Consider the following 23,660-nt stretch of genomic DNA (forward strand, 5'->3'; position numbering starts at 1 on the left):
GGAAACCCACAAAAGCACAAGGAGAACATACACTGCTATGTAAGACAGCAAACACTGCCTATAATAATAATAATTCTGCTGCTAATACATAATACACCTGATATTCACTCAACTTAACCTAACCTGCTGGACACAATCCACACATGCTGTCTGTCAAAGACTCATATCACAAGCAACTGGTTGGATCAGGTGAAAATTGCTGTGCCGGTTTCTGATCTCTCAATGGTCAATATATTCATCTTAGCAAATGTAATGTGTTTGGGTTAGGCCCCAGTTAGGCAACTTGCTGCTGTAAGTTCTGCGAAATGCTGTTATGTTCTTCCTGACATCAAGCCATAAGATCACTGAAGTCTCTTAATGCCCTTGTGTTCCTCAGGCACTTTCAATAAGTGGAATCTAGTTAAAGAGCAATTAAACACTTACAGGGGTGTCGAAGCAATGGGATTATGCCACACCTGGTGGGTTCTGGTATGTTGTCTAGCTCCTCAATCAAAGAGGTGTAATCAGATAATAACAAGCACCTTGCCAATCTGACACGTGCTTAAGTACTAAAGAGAGTTAGCCTTTTATGTAGGGTGGTTAAGAAGAGACCAATTACTTACGAGCAACCAAGTAATTAGGGCTTGCCAAGGTAAGGATTCATTAAAGAACAGGATGATCTAAAGCCCAAGATACAGCCTTCCTTACCTTTTCCAAAAACAGGAATGATTAAGAGATTTGTGCTAATTTCCCTACATCTAATTGGTAAATTCTTATAGGGAAGTTTACCTTTAAGAGAAAAGTAGCCTTTGATGGAGAAGTATTTTGCACATTAAAGTAATCTTCATTCATTTTTTTAAATTTGTTTAATTTCTATTAAGAGTGGCTCTTTGCTGTCATTTGCTGCTCTACAGTGGATATAAAAAGTCTACACACCCCTGAGACAAAGATAAATAATTTCATAACTTTTTCCACCTTTAATGTATCCTATAAACTGAAATCTTTTAGGTGGAGGGAAGAAAACAAAAAAAAAATTAATAAAATAATGTGGTTGCATAAGTGTGCGCCCCCTCTTCTAACTGGGGATGTAGCTGCGTTCAGAATTAAGCAATCACATTCAAATTCATGTTAAATAGGAGTCAGCATACACCTGCCATCATTTTAAGTGCCTCTGATTAACCCCAAATAAAGTTCAGCTGCTCTAGTTGGCCTTTCCTGACATTTTTTTAGTTGCATCCCACAGCAAAAGCCATGGTCCCCAGAGAGCTTCCAAAGCATCAGAGGGATCTCATTGTTAAAAGATATTAGTAAGGAGAAGGGTACAGAAGAATTCCCAAGGCATTAGATATAGCATGGAACACAGTGAAGACAGTCATCATCAAGTGGAGAAAATATGGGACTACAGTGACATTATCAAGAACTGGACGTTCCTCCAAAATTGATGAAGAGAAGAAAACTGGTCAGGGAGGCTACCAAGAGGCTTACAGCAACACTGAAGGAGCTGCAGGAATATCTGGCAAGTACTGGCTGTGTGGTACACGTGACAACAATCTCCCGTATTCTTCATATGTCTGGGCTATGGGGTAGAGTGGCAAGGCGAAAGCCTTTTCTTACAAAGAAAAACATCCAAGCCAGGCTACATTTTGCAAAAACACATCTGAAGTCTCCCAAAAGCATGTGGGAATAGGTGTTGGTCTGATGAAACCAAGGTTGAACTTTTTGGCCATAATTCCAAAAAAAATGTTTGGCGCAAAAACAATACTGCACATCACCAAAAGAACCCATAGTATCCATGCAGCAGTTAGCTCTAATTGCTCAACTGCAGGAAGACAAATGAAGACAACATTTAATTAGCAACTAAGGGATTTATTCAGTTTTTGTATTACTCCAGATATCTTAATTGGACATGAACGACCTGTGGAATTCCAGATCTTTCTTCACTACAACATTATTTCCAGCCATCTAAGAAGCTGTACTTCAAAAACATTTGGCGGACTGTCTGTTGGACATGACATACACCTGCTCTGCATCACAAGTTAGAACTTCCCTTCAAAGGACACATTTTACAAACTGTAAATAAGGGAATTTTGCTAGGCAGTAGACCAATGTTGTTTTTTATTCATTGAGATTCTGTTCCCGAACACCTACCAACATCCTAATAAGATTTCCTCGTAACAGAAGCAAGTATTGTATTATTAAAATAAAGATGCAGGAAACCCTAGAGGAGGGTTAAATGGGACAAGAGTTATGACAGCACCCAGGGGCTGAGAGCCGAACGTGTTTACCACTGTCTTGCCTTAGTGTAAACTCTAAACTTCCATGTCACTTTCTGGAGAAAGAAAGAAACATTAATTGCTTGAAGCATCACATGCCCTTTCAGCTTTCTAGAAGCAGACAACGGGGCGAGGTGGTGGGGGCCGTGGTAGAGAAAAGGCACAACTACATTATAAGGAACCTTTGCAAAAATGAGATTTAAACTAATAACGATAGCAGGAAGGGAAGCGGTGGATTTATTTTGGAATATGTGTATTTACTGGAGGCCATGATATTGTAAGTCAAAACAATGTATAAGCACCCCTAGTGGTAATGAAAAGATGATGTTGATGTTCTCCTGAAGATCAGCAAATACAGAGACTATAGCAAATTCCATCCACATATAAATATACCTATGAATTACATACAGTATTTTTCATACTATATCAACGGAGCCCCATGAAAAGCTATGCAGGACAAATCACCCTCCATACTCCATCAGTGGAAGCCCAAATCCTTAGTGAAAGATTCTGCCCAATACCGAACAGAATCTTAATTTGCATATGCAAATTAAGCAACCAAAGGGTTAAAAGGCGCTGCAAAACATTTTGAGCTTCTGTGTTTATTTGACAAAAAGTCACAATTTTAAGGATTCGTATTCAGTTCGGTCAGGTCAATGGATTTGGCTGAATCCAAATCCTGCTGAAAAAGGCAGAATCTTGGCCAAATCCCTAGTTCTAAGCCCTCTGCGGCAAATTAGAGAGGCTTCGGATGGGGTTTTTTGCCTTCCTCTGGATCAACTAGTAGTTAGGAAGGTTAGATATAGGCATTATGGTTGAACGTGATGGACGTATGTCTTTTTTCAACCCAACTTACTATGTTACTATGTATGTAAGCCTAAGCAGAAAGGTCTCATCTGCAGGGGTCAACTTCTACGGGCTTCAAGAAGGACCCAGTAAAATTGCTAGGTATTATTCCATAGAAGATTATTTGGAGCTTGGGTCGATAATCCCAAATATCTTCATTGGTTGTAGCACCAATTTAGCAGAGAATTTTTTTTTTTTTTTTTTTTTAAATACAAAGTTGGAAGATGCAAGTCCATTGTACTGTCAGGGGACACTTTTACAGTAAAGAATATAGGTGCTAGATATGACCAAAGGAAAATAGGACCGCCATTAACCTTCAAGCTAAAATGATAGTCTAAACTGAGTATAGACAGACCATAGCTATGCATTTGTCAAAGATTCTTCAAACTGCCCCAACCCTATCTCAACAAACCTGACATGTCATCTATATACCTGGTCCAACCCTCCCCATCTCTTGTCAATAAAGGAGGCAGGGTGAACAGGAGTATAAAAGTAAGTGCCACAACCTCAGTAGTGAGGCTGGGACAGAGTGGAGAGGTTGGGTAGGAGCATTGCTGACCACCTGTTCTGAATATACCTCTGGGGGCAATTGACCAGTTTGGCCTGAAACCTGCAGGACCTGTGGGGGTGGGTTCAGGCCAACCCAGGCACCAGTAATAGCAAGTGAATCTTATGAAAATTTAGTCACCCAATCTCTCGGCCACTATGAGCTCAATTGATCATTTGAACTGGGCAACAATTGGATCATACTGCAGGGTCCGATGGAGACCCATCAGTAGAGGATCAAATCAACACAAAGATTTGGTCCTTATCTAATGGGATTTTGCAACCTGCCTGATAGATATCTGCCCAAAGGAAAGGACTCATACATGGGTTAATAAACACCAATTTGTGCAGAAAACACTGAAAATAAAAGGGCTTGCAGAAAACGTATAACCCCGGGGCCTTGGAATATGAATTAATCATTATTTAGATAGTTTTAGGTAGTTTGGGCCAGAGGGGGGGAGTATTCACTGAACTTAAATTAGCCTTGATATACAACTCTGCAAAACTTCCAAAACTGTTTTTTGGGATAAAAAACAAAAATTCCCTCCTCCTAACAGTGTATGGGACAGGCTGAACACCTGTTTGAAATGTAAATTCACTCATGACATAACCTTTCACTGTAATAAAAAGGGAACCCACCCACCCCGTGACAGCACCTAGACAAAACTCGGGCAAGTTCATAGGGGTGCCAATTTCCTGCGCTGTTTCGATAGACTTGAAAGAATGAAGAAGAGCGGCTTTTTTCTCTCTCTCCCTTCAGAGGATTCTCATTGTTGTGCCGTACAGCCGATTTTTCTGAGAAACCCCGGAGTACAAAAGGCATGAATATGTTTTCAAAGGATGATGGATAAATTGCTGGGTGGTATATAATATACCCTACACTGTTGAAGGGGCTTTTTATCTTCCACTTGTCTCTTTTAGTAACACACTTTTTTTCTTTTTTTTTTTAAAGATAATTATGGTCTGAAAGAATGTCTTTTCCCCTTCGGAGTATCAGCAATATTTGTCTTGCTCAAAGGTTTTGGAACCTCCCAATTACATATCATAAAATTAAAGCAGGGCAATTATAGCATTTCAGTGCTGCGGAGTGACATCCTCTGAGCTAATGGTTTGGTCAGTCAGTTCCCGTGTTGGCGAGTTAGCTCATATATTGCAATGGGGACAGTGTACTGTTATGCAGCTGGACTAATGGGGAATTGCCTTGTCTCGCAACAGAAACGCCCCTACTTGCACATTTTCTGGTCATGAAAAGTATCTTGTTAGGATATCCTCTCCCACTTTTCCTGTCTTCTTCTCCAAGCATAGAAACACTGCATAAAATTATTCAAAAGCTCCAAAAACTCTGTAGGACGCCAGTTTTTAACAATTTCTGGGTTGAAGGTTTACTTTGGGGTACAACATTTGGATTAGACCCCACCTCGGCACTGCACACATTTACATCATTGTAGTGCTAAAAGTATGATCATTTACTCCAAATCTCTGCCTTTCACTGAGCCCCTCATCTAAAGTAAGTCCTGTTAGGAGGGCCAGACCTATATTTTGAGCAAGGGTATCTTCTGTCTCTTTCTCTGACCATAAAAATACTGAATAAAATTATGCAACGTCTGTATAAAATCCCCTATTAGGGTACAATTTGACTTTGGCCCCCTTGGCACATAATACATTTATGTTGCAATGGTTATAAGAAAAATAGCATGTGCCCCAAAAGTCACACTTAGACTGAGCTGCCAATGTACAGCAGGTTCTGATAGAAGGGCTAAACCTATACTTTGAGCAACTGTTACCCTGTTTGATGGCTGTTCCCATTTAATATGGAAATACACGAAAAGACTTGCTTGCCCAGGGTGCCAGATAAGATTTATTTTGGCTTAAATAGCTGCCCAAGTGGTGGTAGGGTGATACAATATTTCAGTTCTCACTGGCCGCAGACCAAATCAATGGTCTAATGTGGTCATCAACCAACGGGATTGTCCATGCTGCCTTACTGATATCTGAACAAGGGAGAGAAGTCTTTAGACCACACTTGTGGTTTCATAGCAACCGTTAGGAAAAAAAATTAAAGAAGTGTAATTTGGATGCTTTTACTTGGAGGAAAAATAAGATAAGACACAACCATGAGTAAAGCTGGCCATACACGCACCAATGATATCGTATGAAACCTCGTTTTGTACATTATTCGGTGTGTATGGCAGCTCAACGAGGCGACAGATATCACAAAAGGTTGCGGATTACGGTCGATTCGTCAATCGCCCAGGTTAAAAGATTTTGATTGGGCGCCACTGAAGGTGCCTGAGCAAAATCTACATTCAGGGCTGAATTGGCAGAAGGAGGTAGAATTTCTATTGTTTCTACCTCCATATCTGACGATTCAGCCCTGAATGTCAGTGGAGGGTGGGAACGATCTATAATTTGACCATTTTGCTACCCTTAAGCTAGCCATACATGCAGGGATATGATTGTATTTAACATGAGAAGATTCAGGCAATAGGCCTGACACAATACCATACAGCCTATGGCAGGGGTGCCTAAGAGGTAGATCGCGGTCTACCAGTAGATCACTTTGAAGTTTTTGGTAGACCACAAGGTGGGATGCCATGTCAACACTTCTTTTTTCCCCCAACATAACAGAGCTTTTGACTGCAGCCATACTGCTGTGTTGACACTTGTATAAGGTTATGTGGGCATTAAATTTGAATTTGGCACTGCATTTATATATTGCTATGTGTATTTAGGTATTAAACATCAACTATTTTTTTATTAAAGTAGATCTCATGATTTAGGCCAGGTGGCAAGAGTAGATCACAGGGTGAAAAACTCTGGGTACCCCTGGCCTATGGCCCATGTTCAGTGCTATGTGCAAGTGGATATGGATATGTACAGTAAATCAGACCTTAGATCAAAACCCAAAAATAACACCCGGCAAACTGGAACCATTTGAAACAGCAACAAAATACAGTCGACGATAGTAGGGTAGATTGTGCATGTTCTTTAAGGGCTCCAGCTAGCTAGATATGTTGTGTAGAAGTTTGGGTCTCTGGAAGTTGTTGAAGAGGAAAATAAGTAATTTTGGGCTGAATTTTGATGGACTTGGGAATGGAGCCTTTATGGCAACCAGTGTGCGATTTCGAAGGTGAACAAGTCGTTTTCCAGCCGAAGAGCAATCAGTGGAAGCAAAACCATTGTTCAACAAAGTACAGGAATAATTCATGTTACCCAAAGAAAAACTTGCAAACATTTCAGGGTGTACCTGCAAAGTATCGGTGGGGTCGTCATTAGCAGAGGCAACAAACACTTCATGGCCGCTAATCACTCCTTCAGCCAGGAAATACTTGAGAAGTAGATGAGAGTAGGTGCCATATGTGTCTTCCTCTGTAAAGAGAAAAGCAAAGTAATTCAGTAAGTGATCAATAACCAGCAATTATGACTGGAAATTTGGTTTTAGCATCAACACTGCACATGCTCAGTATGTCTGGGCTTCTGGTAAGAAGTTAAAGGAGAACTTCATCCAAACACAACTTAAACTTTCTAAAAAGTAATATTAAAGCTTTTTGAAAAGTAAACATAATTGCAATATACATCATTTAAAAAATATGCAGACTTTTCATGATTTTTAATGGAATAATATAGTTTGGAATACTGTTTTAGTCCCTCCTCCCCTGTCAGGATTTCAAATGACGCAGAAAGAGAAGAACTATTTTGCAACTGTATTTCAGCATATAAAAATGGTATTTATTCAATTTTCTTGAAGGAGCAGATTACAGTGATATGAATATTTGGGGTTTGGTTCAGAAGTCGGTGTTCCCCTTAATCCTAGGGGTCTTTGGAAGTCATCAAGCAGAAAATAAGGTTTGTTGTTGCAAAACTGGCATGTATTGTGAATTGGAATAAATCACTAATTAGTCTTGTATTGTAATTTCTATATTATATTTAGATATATACAGCATATACAGCAGGGGTCCACAGCCATTTTTCTGTGTTGGGGAGCAACACAAGTATGAAAAATGTTCCGAGGGGAGTTCAATAAGGCCTGTGATTGGTTATTTAATAGGCCTGTATGCACCGGCAGACTCATAAGGCAGTACACATGGTCTTTATCCCACCAAAACTTGCCTTCAAGTCAGAAATTCCAACGGGAGCAACATCCAAGGGATTGGTGAGCAACATGTTGCTTGTGAGCCAATGGTTGGGTTGATTCACAGTATATTGTTCGTCCCTTGGGTAAATGACAGCAGCCAAGAGTATATGCTGGCGAATCAGCAGAAAAGAAGATGGGGAGCTAATGGGGATGTGGTGGATTTAGACTGGTATAAAGGCCCAAGATATAAGGCTAAAGCCAGACGAGGCGTAGGGTGTATATTTTCAGCAAGCGGAAAAACGCTTGCCGAAAATACCGCCTTACACCTCCTACTTGTGCCTGCACCCGAATGGATGGAATACGCTCGGGTGCAGGCACATGTAGCCCAAATACTAGTGCTGGGCGGTATACCGATTTAAACCGAATACCGTTTTTTTTAAAAAAAAAATGATATGAATTTTAAACATACCCCAATACCGGTGTGCGCGCCTCCTGCAATTTTTTTTTCTAAGTATATCCGGGTTGTGCCCCGTGCGTACGTGACGTCAGCGCGCACGTGACGTCAGCGCACACGCAACGTCAGCTCACACGCAACGTCAGCGCGCACGCGACGTCAGCGCTCTACAAAAGCGCCATCGCTAGGACGCATCGCTGGAGCTGGAGGTACCACAACTTCGGTAAGTTCCACTGAACACCAATGTGCATGGGGGCGCTGTCTTCGGGGGTGCCTGGCCTGCAATCCTGCATATTTTATGGGGGTGCCTGCCTGGCCACCTTGCAATTTATTGGCACGTTCTTGGGGGGGGTGGAAGGGTGGCCAGCAATTTTTATGTATATGGGGGGGTGGTGCCTGCAAACTATTTAGGGGCCCTGGCCTTAACACCTAATCATGCATGGGCAAAAAAAATACCGTCAAATACCGACACCGATATAATTTTGAAAAATACCGTGATATAAATTTTTGGTCATACCGCCCAGCACTACCAAATACGCATATAAACGCGAGACTTTGCATTCTCTCACGTTTTTTTTTCCTGCTTGCCGAAAAAATACGCCCTACGCCTCGTCTGGCATTAGCCTAAAGTGTAACACTTCTAACCTAATATTTTGTTGAACTTTCGTTCCCCTTTAACTGCATTCCTGAGTAATGGCGATATACATTAGCTGTTGTTAAAAAGCCATTAACAGGTGATTACCTATGAAACTACACAAATGTCATGAACAACATTTGCCTTAAGGACATTCAGTAAGTGTGCAAGGGCATATTACTGCGATATCACTTGGAAGCAAAAGAGTCTTCATGAGTGAAAAGCCATTATTAGCTGCTAAAGTATTGTGCTGTAACACAACAATTCACAACGAGTATTTGTTTGCAGGACCGCTGTCAACAACATTGCTGAATGCAATTAAATGTGTAAAATGTAATATATTTCCAGCAGAAAGAGGTGTGACTTTAAGATTGCAGGTTGCAGCCGGAACCTTACATGAACATCAGCGCTAAAGTGCAACCTTTTTTTTTTCCGCTCAAAAAGTTTGTCCTAACATTTATATATAAATATGTCAGCGCTGGCATAAAGCGCACTGGTACATGATAAGGATGTTCAGAAAAGTGGAGGCAAGCAATTGGATTTAGTATATATTCTATATAAACAACAGGACTGGCCTAGAAATATTATATTGGCAGATCTTTAATTATAGAGCCTTCTGGAATCCTATTAAAAATGAGTCTGGCAAACCACTAGGTGGGATACTTGGGATAGTGAAAGCAATGAATAAAGGCCATACACAAGCAGATTTAAGATGACAATTAAGCAGCTTATCTGTCCTTGTACGGGGCCTTCTGACTGGCCTACCTGACTGATATCTGGGCTAAAATCGGGCAGATGTTGATCTGGCAGGCTGGATTTTCCCATTGGGTTGAGGACCACATAAGTCTGTTGATGCGTCCTTGCCCTGATGACCTGTACCTAGGGTTGCAACCAGGCAGGAGGCATTGCTATGTTGAGATACCAAAGCTTCCAACTGGCTGATTCGCTAGCACGTGCTCTTAGCTGCTATTCTATTAAGCACTGCCATATTGTTGCCTGACCCATCATCCCTCACAACTGACCTGGGGGGGTTGTCCTTTACACTCCCAGAGTCTGAAACAGGCCCTGATCAGGGCTGTCTTTAGGAGGTCCAAATATTGCGGCTGTCTATGGCCAGCAGTTGAAGAGTTGAATAGGTGATGGGATAGTAGGGCAAGACCACAATAGTAGAGAGAGCAATTTTGGTAGATCTATATGAGCACTATTCAAACTTGGCTCTTCAGATATTATTGGTAAACCAAGTTTTAAGGTCATTGGACATTTTCTACACATAAATGTGGTCCCATAAAATCAGTGTTTGCCTTGGGCCCTTGTTATTAACACAGATACACATGGGTCTGGGATAGCTTGTGTACTAATTCATGGAATCTCTGATGGACATGTAAAAGGCTATATGACAACAGCTTCTTTAGTAATGGCATTTCTGGAATTTTTTAGATTTGTATTTATCTATGGTTGCCCTAGCTGCCAAATAGTTGTTAAATGGGCTGAAATGTACTTTGCACAAAATAGTTACTAAATATATTTTTTCCTTTTAAAATTGCTTTGTCATTGGAGAAGGTTCATGACCTAGTTCAATGGTTTCAAATTACCTGTAACCAAGTTAAAATACTTAAATTCCATTTAAAGAAAGAGCTGGCGGCTCTCACACTGTCGTCTAAATAGATGTTTTCTGGGAACCTCGGTTTATGCTTTGGAAAGACAGAAGGAAAAAATCTACAGAAGACATGGACGTCTATTTAATAATAATTTACTTTCAGCTCCAGAGACCAAGTTACAAATATCGATAACCAAAACGCTGGTTAATAATGGTCTTAAGATAAACTGGATGGGGTCTGTCCAATCAAAAATCAAAGATGGCTACAAGTAGGGACAGAGGTAAGCATATATTTCAATAAAAATAGACCCAAATAAAGTATTTGGGCCAGAAAGTACTAATAAGTAGTTAATTCCAGTTACTAATTTTGATTATTTTGGGTAACGTGTCCTTTTATAGTGTTATAAATGCTCTAAAAGGTCAGTACTCCTAAAAATGAACTTAATATGACATAGACCGTAGTACAATTTCCAGTTGGTTTTCATTTTTGTTGCAGCCATTAGTTTTGGGAAATTAGACGGCATTTTGGTTGCTAGCATTTAAAGAAGAACAACAGAGAAAAGGAAGGGGCCTGGAAAGTGATGGGACCCTAAAGGTGGCCATACATAGACAGATTAAGATGCTGATTCGGGTCCTTCAGACAGATTCTTACCCCCCTGCAGGCCTCCTCAACCAATATGTGGCCAAAAACGGCCTGATGTTGATCAGACAAGCTTTATTTTTCTGTCAGATCCAGGACCGCCTCAGCTCATTGATGAAGTCCTTGCTGACTACTTGTATCCCCTTCATTTGGCCTAGGGCAGGGGTTGGCGAAATGTCGATCACGGTCCACCAGTCGATGCCCCGTGGACTACTGGGGGACCACGTCTAAATCGGGATATTCGGAAGTGCGGTGCTTTTATTGGGTATGTATAGGTACGTGGGGAGGAGTCAAAGTCGATTGCCGCGCAAAAAAGTCACGACACCCCTGGCATAGTGCCAAAATATCACATTAGCATGATATCGCCCACCCAAGGCAGGCATATCACTGGAAAGATTAGATTGTTTGGCAATGTCGCCAAAAAACAACCAAACCATACCGTGTATGGCCACCTTTACTCATCTAGACCTTACCCACGCCTGATTCGCCCAACCAGCGGTCATCATTTATATACCCACGCCAAACTTGCCAATCATTAATGACATCAGAAGGAATGGTGTAGGCCAGCCCCCTTGCCAACATTTTAAAATAATGCTGGCAGAGGGTCTGAGGGAAAAATGCTGCAGCGTGAAAAGAAAACGGCCTGAAAAGGGTTCAAGTGTTTAGCACAGACCAACTAATTAGTTGTTGTAGGTTGTTAGTTGAAAAAGCTATGCCCAGAGTGCTCCATTAATTCAAAAGTTGCCTTGATAGATACTAGGCCATGTTCCCACTGGTGTTTTGTAAGGCAGAGGCTCACAAACCATGGAACTTATGTGGCCTTGGCACAGGCCTCTGCTGTCTACCCCTAGATCCACCCTCACTGGGCTGAAACCATGGCAACCTAAATAAAAATACAGCCTTTCCCAGTAACACCTTCGTGCAAGTTAGAGAAAACTATGCCAGAGGGAAATGATACATCCACCTCAGAATGTTTCCACTAAAAAAATTTAAAGGTAAAATAAAACAAAATGACGATATAGCGGCCCTATACCAGGCCTGAGGGTGCATAAAAGATATTTTTAGTTTACGTTTGGTTCTCGAGGGAGTAGCTGTGCCAAAACCTTCAGACAGGAATGCTACTTTAAATATGTCATCTGAAGGAGATTAACGCTCGCAACTGTCATTCACTCGACCTGACAGCCAGCCTCAGAGCTTGTCTAAGGTAACAAACTTTGCACAAACACTTTATGGAGTTCATGAACTTCAAGACTTCAGCCAGTGACATCAATTCCCAAAACCAAGAATAACCAAATTCCGAATCCTTATCTCCCCACAGAACAATGGCCCAGTACAACAACAGTATTTCTTTTGTGCACAGATGGAAAAATTAAACCGACACAATTGAAATCTGCAGATTTTCAACTAAATATCAGTCAGGCTGGCCCGATGGTTGGCCCCACAAATGGGTCAATGAGCTGCCAAAGAAATGTTCTTGAGTAGCCAATAGACCCCACATTATAGAAAGTTCTCTTATATGGTTTTTAGATCGCAAGCTCTTTAGCTCCTGTGTAGGTTAGTATCTTGGGTTAGAAACAGGTTCTGAAGGCCTGCTAGTGTAACAGGAGCAGAGAAAAGCTGAATAGTGAACTGTCAGAGGGCAATCAAATACAAAGAGCAGCCCAGCCTCCCGCCCTGCATTAGATATGTCCGTAGAAGGCTTTGCTAACAATCCATCTTGGGTTGTTAAAGTCAATGCATCTGCAGGAATCCCTCAGTCCTTCAATTTGTCACATACAGAATGGCTTTTTATTGATTCATTTCTAGGTCACTTAACTTTTGTTGTCTGCAAAGGATCTAAAGTGCAGACATATGGGGCCTCTCCGATACTGCCCATTGTACCTCGCCTTCCATAGTGATCTGCTATTCACAGCTCTAGCAATCAAGTCATGATAATAAAACCATAACGTTGCAGAGGAGGTAGGGCAATGAAAGGGACAGAAAGGGATCCTGACCATCCTTAATTTAACCCCCGCTGCCAGCAGCACGGCATTATGGAAGTGGCCAGGCCCTCTGGCAACTAACAGAGAACAGAAAGCTACTAAATGTCACATTTTATATTTAAAAGAATGACACTGGCCTTGAATTTAAAGTTATAGATGAACACATACATATAAAGGAGCGCCCCCAGTGATTCATCCTTTCCTTTTCTTTTAAATATAGCACTGGCTGCATTAGGCAGCACTTTATCCAACAGAGGTAGGAGTCCCCCAACCACCTGTCCCCTAACCCAGGGGTCCTCAACCACCGGTCCGGGCAGCGGTGCCAGGCTGTGCTGAAGCGGGCCACCTCTGGTCACAATTTCCTGTGATCCCAACTCTCCGATGTGTTACGCAGCCATAATAACAGCTATGCGACGCCCAGGACGCTTTCTACTGATCAAGATAAGGACGAAAGTACTTTATTAAGCTGTATGTAATAATAATAATAATAATAAAGTGGTGCAAAAAAGGTTGGAGACCACTGCCCAAATTTATATGTAATTCAGATACACAAGTTAAGGAGTCGCAGAAGGCACAGAGGCTTCCTGATGCTGTGCTCTGCTCCCCGCACCAAACTGTCAATCCAGAGCCTGAATCAGAGTGCAGCTTTCCCAGGGGCACACATTCTTGCAAGATGAACAATGAGGGGTGCACATTTGAACCCCCTAGTGCTTTAGCACTTGTTCCCTGGAGAAAATGTAAAATTACATTAAACATAATAAAGTTGGCTTAAGGGTGTCTGAATTAGTGATGCGCGGGTCAGAAAAAAAATTGGGCAGCACTGACCCTAACCTGCTCTTCAACTACCTACACCCGACCCGTCCACTGAGCTGCGTCAAGTTATATACCCGCACCTGACTCTGACATCACGGAGGAGACAGGGCAGGCGCGCGTCTATAAATTGACGCTGCCGAAGGTGGGGAACCGTTAGGCTGTGGGCAGGGAAGGCAGCAGGAAGAGCTCAGCCTGCACCTGCCAACCACCCACATAGTTGCTGTGCGTGTCGGGTCCCGTGGGTTTCGGTCCAGCCCGCACATCATTAGGCTGAATGTCAGAAAAGCCCTAGTAACAAATTGCCCATAATTTCCCTATGTCAAAAATATCAAGCTATTACAGACAGAACAGACTTATTTGGTGACTCAAATGCAAAAAAATGACACATATGAAAAGCACAAAGTATCTATCTTTCCATCTTATATCTATGCAAAGAATGGAATGTATAAGTCGATGGTCAGATCTTATCTCTGGCCTGTCACAGGGCCTATTAGAGAAGAATTCATTCTTAGAATTTTCTACCACTCACAAATGTCCCTCCGGGTTTGTTACAGGCCCTGCACAAAAAGGTGTGATCCCCGGGATGTAGCCGGGAAGAAAAGTCATAGTGGGTGTTTGTTTATATCAGGGTGATATAGCAACTGCTGCTACCTCCTAAAAAGAAACATAAATGCTAGAAATCATTTCTAAATTACCTAAGAAACGTAATTCTTTATTAAAACCGTCTCATTTGCGCCCCCTAGGCCTCAAAAGCAGGCAGTCAATTACAAATGCAAGAATGTCCTCCAATGAAAATCTTTCCTAACATCTTGTTGTTAATTAACAATTCATTATACTTCTGTACCAGCCCAAGGCAACCCCAGCCCTTTAGCAGGGAAGATCTGTGCCCCCAAAGATGCCCCAGTAGCTCCCTATCTTCTTTTCTGCTGATTCCCAAGACAAACTCTGGGCTGCTGTCACTTACCAGAGCTTAGGGACCCACTCACACTACACTGTATATAAATGTCACAATCTAAGGCTGAGTAGTAATTAATACAGATAATTACTACATGGCTGCTCTGAAACCAATATAATTAGCATCAGAATTTAATAGTATCATCAGCTTATAGGACAGCCCAATTTAGTTTTTGATAATTTGTGAAGACCCCTAAGCTCAGCTTCTTAACAGCTGTTCCAAGCACACTGAGCATGTGTGTCGCAGACAGTTTCCAAGATGGTGACCCCCTGTGATAATATTGAAGTCTAAGATCATTGCTGCTATTGAGATGCTGAAACTTTAGGCTGGTGCAGTAAATTTAGTATATAAAATATGCCATTTTTAGCCATATTGATTTTAAGGGTTTAGTTTTCCCTGTTTAAAATTATGTTTACTTTTCAAAAAGCTTAGGTTGTGTTTGGGTGGGGTTCCCCTATGGCCCCTATTTATTATGCTGTGTAAAAACGGCGACAAAATTCCCCACACTTTGCCAAGTTTCGCCTTGTAAAAAACAGCATAATTTTTGTATGTGTCTTTTGCCGGAATTTACATAAAATAACAGCATAAAATCTGGCGTTCGGATGGCAAAATTTGCCATTTCTTTCACACAGTGTTTTACACTAATTTTTCTGTGAATTTTGTTTTACACGGCATAATAAATAGGTCCCAAAGTGCTGAAGCGTGTAGTTAGTCATTCTAATGTGTGCTATAAAGACATGGCACATTACTCTCCCTATGTGTAGTAGAGGCAGAATAAAATCAGGCAATACCAGCATCTAAAATGGTGCAGCGTAATGACCTTTTCAAACGTGATTTATTTAATATTATTGCTTGTATGTTACATAGCAGGTCGGCAAACATGCCAGAGCCTAATCCTTCGCACCTTGTTTCTCAGTGATTTCGTACTTTATTTCACCTCAATTTAAAGAGTACATGGTGATAGGCAGTACATTATATTTGTGGGCAGTTTGCTCCTCTTTATAAGCATGGTTTGCTTCCCCTTAGACGATCTCACAGCCGCTAGATCATTCTTAGTGGAAGTGACAAGTTTCCGACCTTGGAGTCAAGATGGCAAGTGCAGGTTTTTAGGCTACCAGAACATCACACACTATGATCGTGCCTCTGGAGGTTCCACATATCAAGGATGGTGACTGCTACTTGAAGAGCCAATATTGTAAACATTTTATACAGTGCAGTTTGCTGTGTCAACTGTCCACCCACTGGAGCATCTGAAACACACATATCAAGTGGTATGGGGCTAACTGTGCATAGTCCACTGGTGCCTGATCAAGGTGACATTTCTAGAGAATCAATATAAGGGGTGGAGGTCCAGCCCAGGCTAGGATTCAAATTAGGCCCTGGCATTTTAAGTACACAGAGGCCCAAAGAGCCCCCTATCAGCTCAATAAATAGTGACTGTCTGTGGCATCTTACAGCAGCCCCTCTGGCATTTGCCAGAACCCACAGCCAACTGGGGCCTGGTGGAGATACAAGAATTGCAGTGGACACAACAGCATCCAGGCCTGAGGACCTGGGGGAAACTTATGGCCGTATACACACTGATAAAATTGTGTGGGTGATTTTCAGTACTAATATGTTGGGTGAGAGATCAAAATCATTATCTTTGGTTTGGAGGAATGTTGGTTCCTCCAAACATTTCCTGTTAGAAAATGTAATCTGCTGATTCACAAAGTCAATGAGAATTGCAGTTGTTCTTTATTTTTTGCTGTTCTGATGGTTTGGGCTACAATAGAAACTATGGAAAGCTAAGGCCACTTGTGTGGGTATCCATACAATTGGCCAATGGGACTAAGGAGTATCAGGCAGTGTCTGGCAACCTAAATAAGGTAGGATAAAAAAAAAGAATGCTTCTGCATCTGGCTGCTCCACTTATCTTACGTGATAGGGAGTCTGCCCCAAAAGTGATTTAATTGCTTTTTGGTAAGTGGTAAGTCTAGCCCAATGGAAGCCAAACACATTTTAGGGGATGTGGTTAATACAGTTTCATCTCTCCTTCATTGACAAAAAACCTGTAATCCAAATGTCAACCATACCGGCCATTACAAAAGAGAATGTTCCAATCGATCACAAAGATAAAACATAGGAATATGTGTGCACAACGGTAATACAGAAATTGACAAATTGAGTGGTTTGCCTTTGCGGGTCTGTGTGTGGTCTGGAGCTGGATGCGAGAGTCTGTGCTCTCTGTGGCAGGCAGCATATGTTTACCCACTGTTGGCTTGCATTAACAATGATATATAAATGAACTGTCCCAAATTATTTATGTCCCTTGATTCACTTCCAGCGCTCCGGTTCCCCACCTCCTTAGTAGCAGTGCCTGCAGTGCAAGTGTTGGCATTTAAGTCTGCACCGCTCAGCAAATGCCCCCTGGCTTATAAAGCATGACCACAAATCTCTATATTTAGCCGAGTTGGTAGAACGTGTTTTTTTGTATTATTCTACTCCTTTGCCAGCTGCTGCCTTCGTAATGGCATCTTTCCTCTGGCTGGGAGAGCACAGGAACAACCTTATACATCTGTGCCTAATACATCTGCGCCTAATACATCTGTCTGACTGCAGAGGCACAATGTAAATACATACAAACCCAAAGTACTTTCAATGCACATTCAATGACAGAGCCTGCAGCCTTCCAAGGTGGTTTTAGGGGACGGCAGACAAGGAAACTGTCACTAGGGATAGTAACAGCAACAAAGGGGACACCGTGAATAATTTTCAGCATTTAGACCAATGTTAGCCACCCTGTAGCTGTTGTTAAACTACAAATCCCACCATTCCTGCGAAAGCAGGCGACTGTCAGTAGCTGCTCAGAATTGCAATGCAGCTGTAGATGAAGGGTCACAAATTAAACATTTCTGTTGGGATTTTGTTAGAATGGGTTACATGGTATAGCTGATGCTGTTGGCACCAGTGAATGTGTTGGTGGGAGCCCATGGCACACACTATGGCTGCCGTTTCATTAATGTGATAACTGCTCAATTCTTGAAAAATGGGTATCTTTGATGCCAAGCAGGCACTGCCCAAACTTCTGTATGATGCCTGCCTGTCACCACCAGCATCTCATATCATGAAGGGCATAGAGCCTGTTTTTTGCTCCCAACCAAAGGTTATGAATCCCCGCTCTATATTTTAGAAGGCAGCCATTATAGATTATCATTATCTTTGGATACCTATAACTATAAAACGTATGAGTGTTGTGCAGTCTCGGCATCTGATATAATGTTAGATAATGTCTAGTACCTTACATTTCATAATGAGTTCTTTCACAAGTCTATGGCCACAAGGCTCGGGGATTTTCGACTTGTGTCAGCTGCATTTACTATGCACACAACAATACAATTTGGCAAACATATATGTTACTGAATTTGGCACCGCTCCATTGAGCAGCAAGGTGAATTCTGACAAGTCGCCTTTTGTATAATTACCTTTGGCAAATGACTGTTTTGTACCTCAGTAGAGATTACCCTTCTAAACTCATGCAAGGTGATAAAGTCAATTATATTGACATGTGACGAGAACCCCAAACAGTCAGGTTAAATTACACACCTAAAGGAAAAAGTGTCAGTTAATTAAAATAGCTGTGGCGGCTCCAAGGATTGGCTTGTACAAGTGTGGGCCTGTCTCAAAAAAAATACCTTTTAAGGATTTCCATGGCCTGATCTGAGCTACAGACAAATGTACACTTGCCCATAATCGTATACACCCTTGGGTCAGAACCAAGATTTTCCATACGCCATGCAATATAACTTATTCTAGTAAAGTAGTGCCTATGTTTGAGGAGCCCATAGCTTGCAAAGCATAATAAAGCCTTGGAGGACTGTGTCTGACCCCTAGGCTTCCAGTTAAACAATTAATAAATATAAGTCGCAGGCAAGACTTAGAGGAGGAACAGCTCAAGGGGCGCTGCCACTTACAAGGCAAAAACTTGGTTGACCAAATCAAGCAAATATCAACACTCCACTACCACCCACAATGATAGTTACACACCTGGCTAAAGGTCCCCATCCACGGGCCAATCCGATCACTTAGCTTGGGCGATATGGGGAGAAACGAGGCTATTTTGATCATTTGGCCCTGGGGCCAAGCGATCAAATTATAACGACGGGTATAGGAAAAGTCGGTTCGGGGTCTGCATCAATGAGCCAATGTGGTCTCCGATCCGACTAGATTTTTTAACCTGCCCGATCAAGATCTGCCCGATTTCAGGCCAGATATCAGTCGGGCAGGCCTGTCGGTAGTGCCCATACAGGGGCCGATAAGCTGCCAAATCGGTCTAAGGGATCGATATCAGCAGCTAAAATCAGCCCATGTATGGGGACCTTTAGCATTTCAAGATACTGCTTTGCAAAGCACCTTTACTAGTTACTAATAGAGGTAGAGGACCAGTGACTACAGGAGAAAGTGTCTAAAGATGGCCCCACACATTGCCACCTGCAAGAGCACTGGTCCATTTTCACGTTCCTTTCTAACACTAACCCCTTGCCCACTGACCCCGATGGACAAACCAGCCTGACCAATGGTGCTCAATGACTGGTTATAAGGTCTCTATGGCTTGATGAAGGAGTTCATATTTCAATTACTTACAAAGGTCTGACAAAAACAAACAAAAAAAAAAGGTGGTTGAGCAAATCAAGCAAACATCCAATCTTCACTTTAGTAACCTGGCCTAGTGGACATTGTATAAATTTAGACTGGGTGGGCCTATAGGAGAAGACAATTTGGAGCACTGCAGAGAGTCTTGGAGCATTGCAGAGAGAACATAAAAATATGTCCCCATACTGTGGCTAACCAAGATCTCTTGAATAAAACTAAAATGTCTCCTACTGAAGATGGCGATTAAAGTACAAATGATTTCTGGGTCATGAAGTTAACTTAATTAGGGTCCAATGAGAAAAAGGGTATGAGAACATAAAGCAATAAATTGCTCTTTATGGCAATGCCCATTCTAAAAATGGGGTTACAAAACCTTTACAAAAGCAAGGGAAGAGGTGCAACAGGAACAAGTGCTCTTAAGGTGCCAATATGCTCAAACATCCATTCATTTGGGGAGGTCACCATACTATCAGATATTTCCCTGATATGCCTACCTTGAGATGGGAGATATCTGATCACATTGACAGGATACAGGCTGTTGGGAGGAGGAGCATATTATTTTGAAACCTGCCTGATCGACATCTTGCCAATTTGTGTCTTGATATCAAGATAAGCCGTCTGAGGAGCCCGTACATGGGTCATTAAGCTGCCAACTTAGCCGTATGGCCACCTTTACCATCCCCATTAGATGCAAACATAATTAGAATACTAATAAAAAAGGGTTAGTGTTACTTTAAACAGGTTTATGAAAATATTATGATATTACATGATGATAGTACCCCTATATTTTTTTTTTTTTTAACTGCTATCCTCAATGAACATCATGAAAAGAGTTCACGAGATAAATAAAGTAAATGAGCCACAACACTTTCATAAAATAAGAATTCGTAACATATATAAGGCATTACATTTTACAGCCGCGCAGAAGATAATTTGCGGGCCTTTAATAATAAAGACTTGTTTATCTCATTTAGAGTCCATTTTTAAAATGTCTTTGGTGCTAAATGTTTTGGAAACAAAACTGCCAAGTAAAACCAATGAGAGGTCCGGAGATAAAACACCATTTATCCGATAGGTCTTTAAATGAAACGACGGGGCCACAGTTGTGCATTTACGCTATGTGTTTTCACTGCGCACAGTACCGGTGTGAGGTTAGAAAATCGATGCCAATGTTACCAAATGATGGGGAAATGAAACACTTATGTAAGTACATCAGCATACGCTTTAGAGGGAAGCAGAGCCTTTCGAGTCATGGAAGCCGATTAAGAGGACAGTTTAGGTAATAGACCTATTTAGACCACAGCATTAGGTAATTCATATTTTGAGCGTAGAATTAACACTGAAACCGGAAAGCTTTTACCATTTCTCAGCCTCTTGATTTGATTGCTTGTTTTATTCTGGATACAGCCGTAAATGACTTGAGAAATTATTAGGCTGCGTAAAGTGATCAAATTTGTTCCCCGTGACCAAGCCTCCTTTATAGGCACCACAGCAATGTTCAGGTATGGCTTGCTAGTCAGGATTTGATCTTTTTAGTTATTAGAGAAATTCTGCATTGTGGGTAAAAACAAAGAAGTTGAGTGCACAATTTGCACCTACTTCACAAATCAGCCTTAGTGTTTTCAAGGATATGCAAACTCTACTGTTTCATGATCCTATTCCATTAAATGAATACTTTCAAGGCATCAGTTAAATTAGCTTCGCCAACAGAATCCTGCATTGAAATTATTTTTTAAAAAGCAAACAGATTTTTTAATTTATATAATTTTGAAATATAACATGGGCCTCGACATATTCTTAATTTCCTAGCCACTCCCAGTCGTGTGAATTGTGCTCTGATAAACTGCAGTCACACTTTACTGTTAGACTGCAAGTTTGAATTATTTCAGCCCTCCCCATAACAGCAGAACAATGGGAAGGTAGCAAGATAACAGCTCTCTGACATCTGCTTTGCTAAAAATGCTCCCATTCCCCACTTAGTAGTAAAAATCCAAGTCCAGTCCAGCCAAGTCATGACTTCTTTAGTTACACTGAGTAGGAGAAACAATAGGTTAGCTGAAAGCAGTTCTAATGTGTAGCGCTGGCTCCTTCTGAAAGCTCAGACTCAGGCACAATGCACTGAGATGGCGCCTACACATCAATATCACAACTAAAAAATAGATTTATTGGTCTGAGAATAAAATTTTATATGGTAGAATCAATAATTTGCAATGTAAACAGTGTAATATAGTAATAAAAACTATACCATAAAAATTGTAACAGAATCTCTTTCAGCTTTTAATTAAAGTGCAGAAAAAAAATGAATTATTTGAATTTAATGAATTCATTGAACTTGCCTGTTAACCACAATGGAAAAACAGCCTGACCAGTGGTGCTCAATGACTCTATGGCAGGGGTCCCCAACCTTTCTAACTCGTGAGCCACAGTCAAATGTAAAAAGACTTGGAGAGTAACACAAGCACCATAATAAGCCAAATAAGGGCTAAGATTGGCTATTAGGCAGCCTCTATGCACACTATCAGCTTACAGGGGGCTTTATTTGGTAGTAAATCTCATTTTTATTCAACCAAAACTTGCCCCCAAGTCAGGAATTCAAAAATAACTACCTGGTTTGGGGGCACTGAGAGCAATATCTAAGGAGTTGGGCAGCAACATTTTGCTCATGAGCCACTGGTTGGGGATCACTGCTCTATGGCCATATGAAGCCATTCACATATAAAACATGGACAAAAAAAATAAAGAGACTGCACCAAAATGACAAAAGCAGATCACAGGTAAAATACAAAAACATTGGGGTCTAATACAGAAGGTTTTATTTAAACAATGACTATTGGTTATATAAAAAGTAGTCATTAAGATACAGCCACAATATTTCCTGAATCAGTACCTTACTGTGATCCTAGACCTTTAGCATCCACTGCAATTTACACAATAGACAATAAAGGCAAGGACAGGAGCATTCTACTGTGTATCTATGGAGGTATGGCCATCCCATAGAGGATTATAGAAATGTTTTTTCTTATGCAAGAAAACACTGTCTTGTTTCTAAATCAGTGGGGACACTGGCAAGCCAACAGCAGTTGCAGATTGTCTTAGAATATCACTGTTTATAGCATATGACAAGTGACATTTTATGTTAAAGGACATGTAATCCCTACATTTTCCTACCATGTATATAAGTTGGGCACATCTCCCCCGCATATATGCCCTCCGTATATCAACAACATCACATTTTCATAAAACTAATAGCAGCTTTTACCAGATGGCCATTCTCCCTCTCACCCATCTTCAGTGAAATTTACTTCTGCAAAGAGCACGTGTGCGCTATAATGTTCATTCAATTAAGAATGCAGGCTTACACAGGCAGGTGATTAAGCCTTACTATTAACCTTTAAACAACAGGAGCAGCAGGTAATTAAAGATTTCAAAGAGGCTGTTCACTGATTCATTTTTTTTTGTGGGGGGTTTACATGTCCTATAAGGAGAACCGCCCCCCCCAAACCCTTCAACAGGTCTGAATCCATGAATTTTACTGACCAATCAGAAGCAGAGTCCCAACTGCTAAACCTCCACCTGGGGATAAAAAGGAAAAACAGAAATTAGTAAAATATTTACTGATTATGGTATAGATATTTAATATATATTATATTGTATCACAAATGACATGTGTAACTGATGTTGTAAGTGAATCATTGCAGAAATCAGCGTAAAAAAAAAAACCGGCATCATTGCAAATGTTAATGCACAGTTCCATTTTATTTAAATCATCACTGTGACACGTGCAAAAGTTTGGACACATTTCCAAAGCGATAAGCACTGTCTTTGCAAGGTCCCCGACCCTAATTACATAAGGCCTTATTAGCCATAGGAGTGGCAACCTTCAATAAATGCAGTGCTCTGACACCCCAACAACCATGGAATCCTTAGTAAGTACCTGAGTGAGGATGTGACAATAAGGGCTGTGGCACACAGGGAGATTAGTCACCGCGCGATAAATCTCCCTTGTCGTGGGCGACTAATCTCCCCGAAATGCCATCCCACCGGCGAGAATGTAAATTGCCAGTGGGATGCCATACGTAGTGCGGTGATTTGCTGAAGGAAAACCTCAGTGACTTTGGCAAATTGCCGCGTATGTCAACCCAACGGCGATTTACATTTGGCATTTTGGGAAGATTAGTCGCCCGCGACAAGGGAGTTTTGTCGCGGGCGACTAATCTCCCCGTCTGTCACAGCC

At 41.4% G+C, this 23,660-nt stretch overlaps 1 protein-coding gene across 2 annotated transcripts in view; it reads right to left on the minus strand.

The window, feature by feature from the left end:
- elp4 (elongator acetyltransferase complex subunit 4) overlaps positions 1-23,660 on the minus strand; it is a 171,887-nt gene that overhangs the window by 146,056 nt on the left and 2,171 nt on the right. For both annotated transcript variants that reach the window (XM_002938709.5, XM_031900519.1), the window contains exons 2-3: positions 22,964-22,999; positions 6,892-7,013 (exon numbers count right to left, since the gene is read on the minus strand). In XM_002938709.5, coding sequence (XP_002938755.1) covers positions 6,892-7,013; positions 22,964-22,999 — 158 coding nt within the window. The remainder of the gene's footprint in view (positions 1-6,891; positions 7,014-22,963; positions 23,000-23,660) is intronic.

The sequence above is a fragment of the Xenopus tropicalis genome, chromosome 4 (genome assembly GCF_000004195.4).
Source record: "Xenopus tropicalis strain Nigerian chromosome 4, UCB_Xtro_10.0, whole genome shotgun sequence".
NCBI lineage: Eukaryota > Metazoa > Chordata > Amphibia > Anura > Pipidae > Xenopus > Xenopus tropicalis.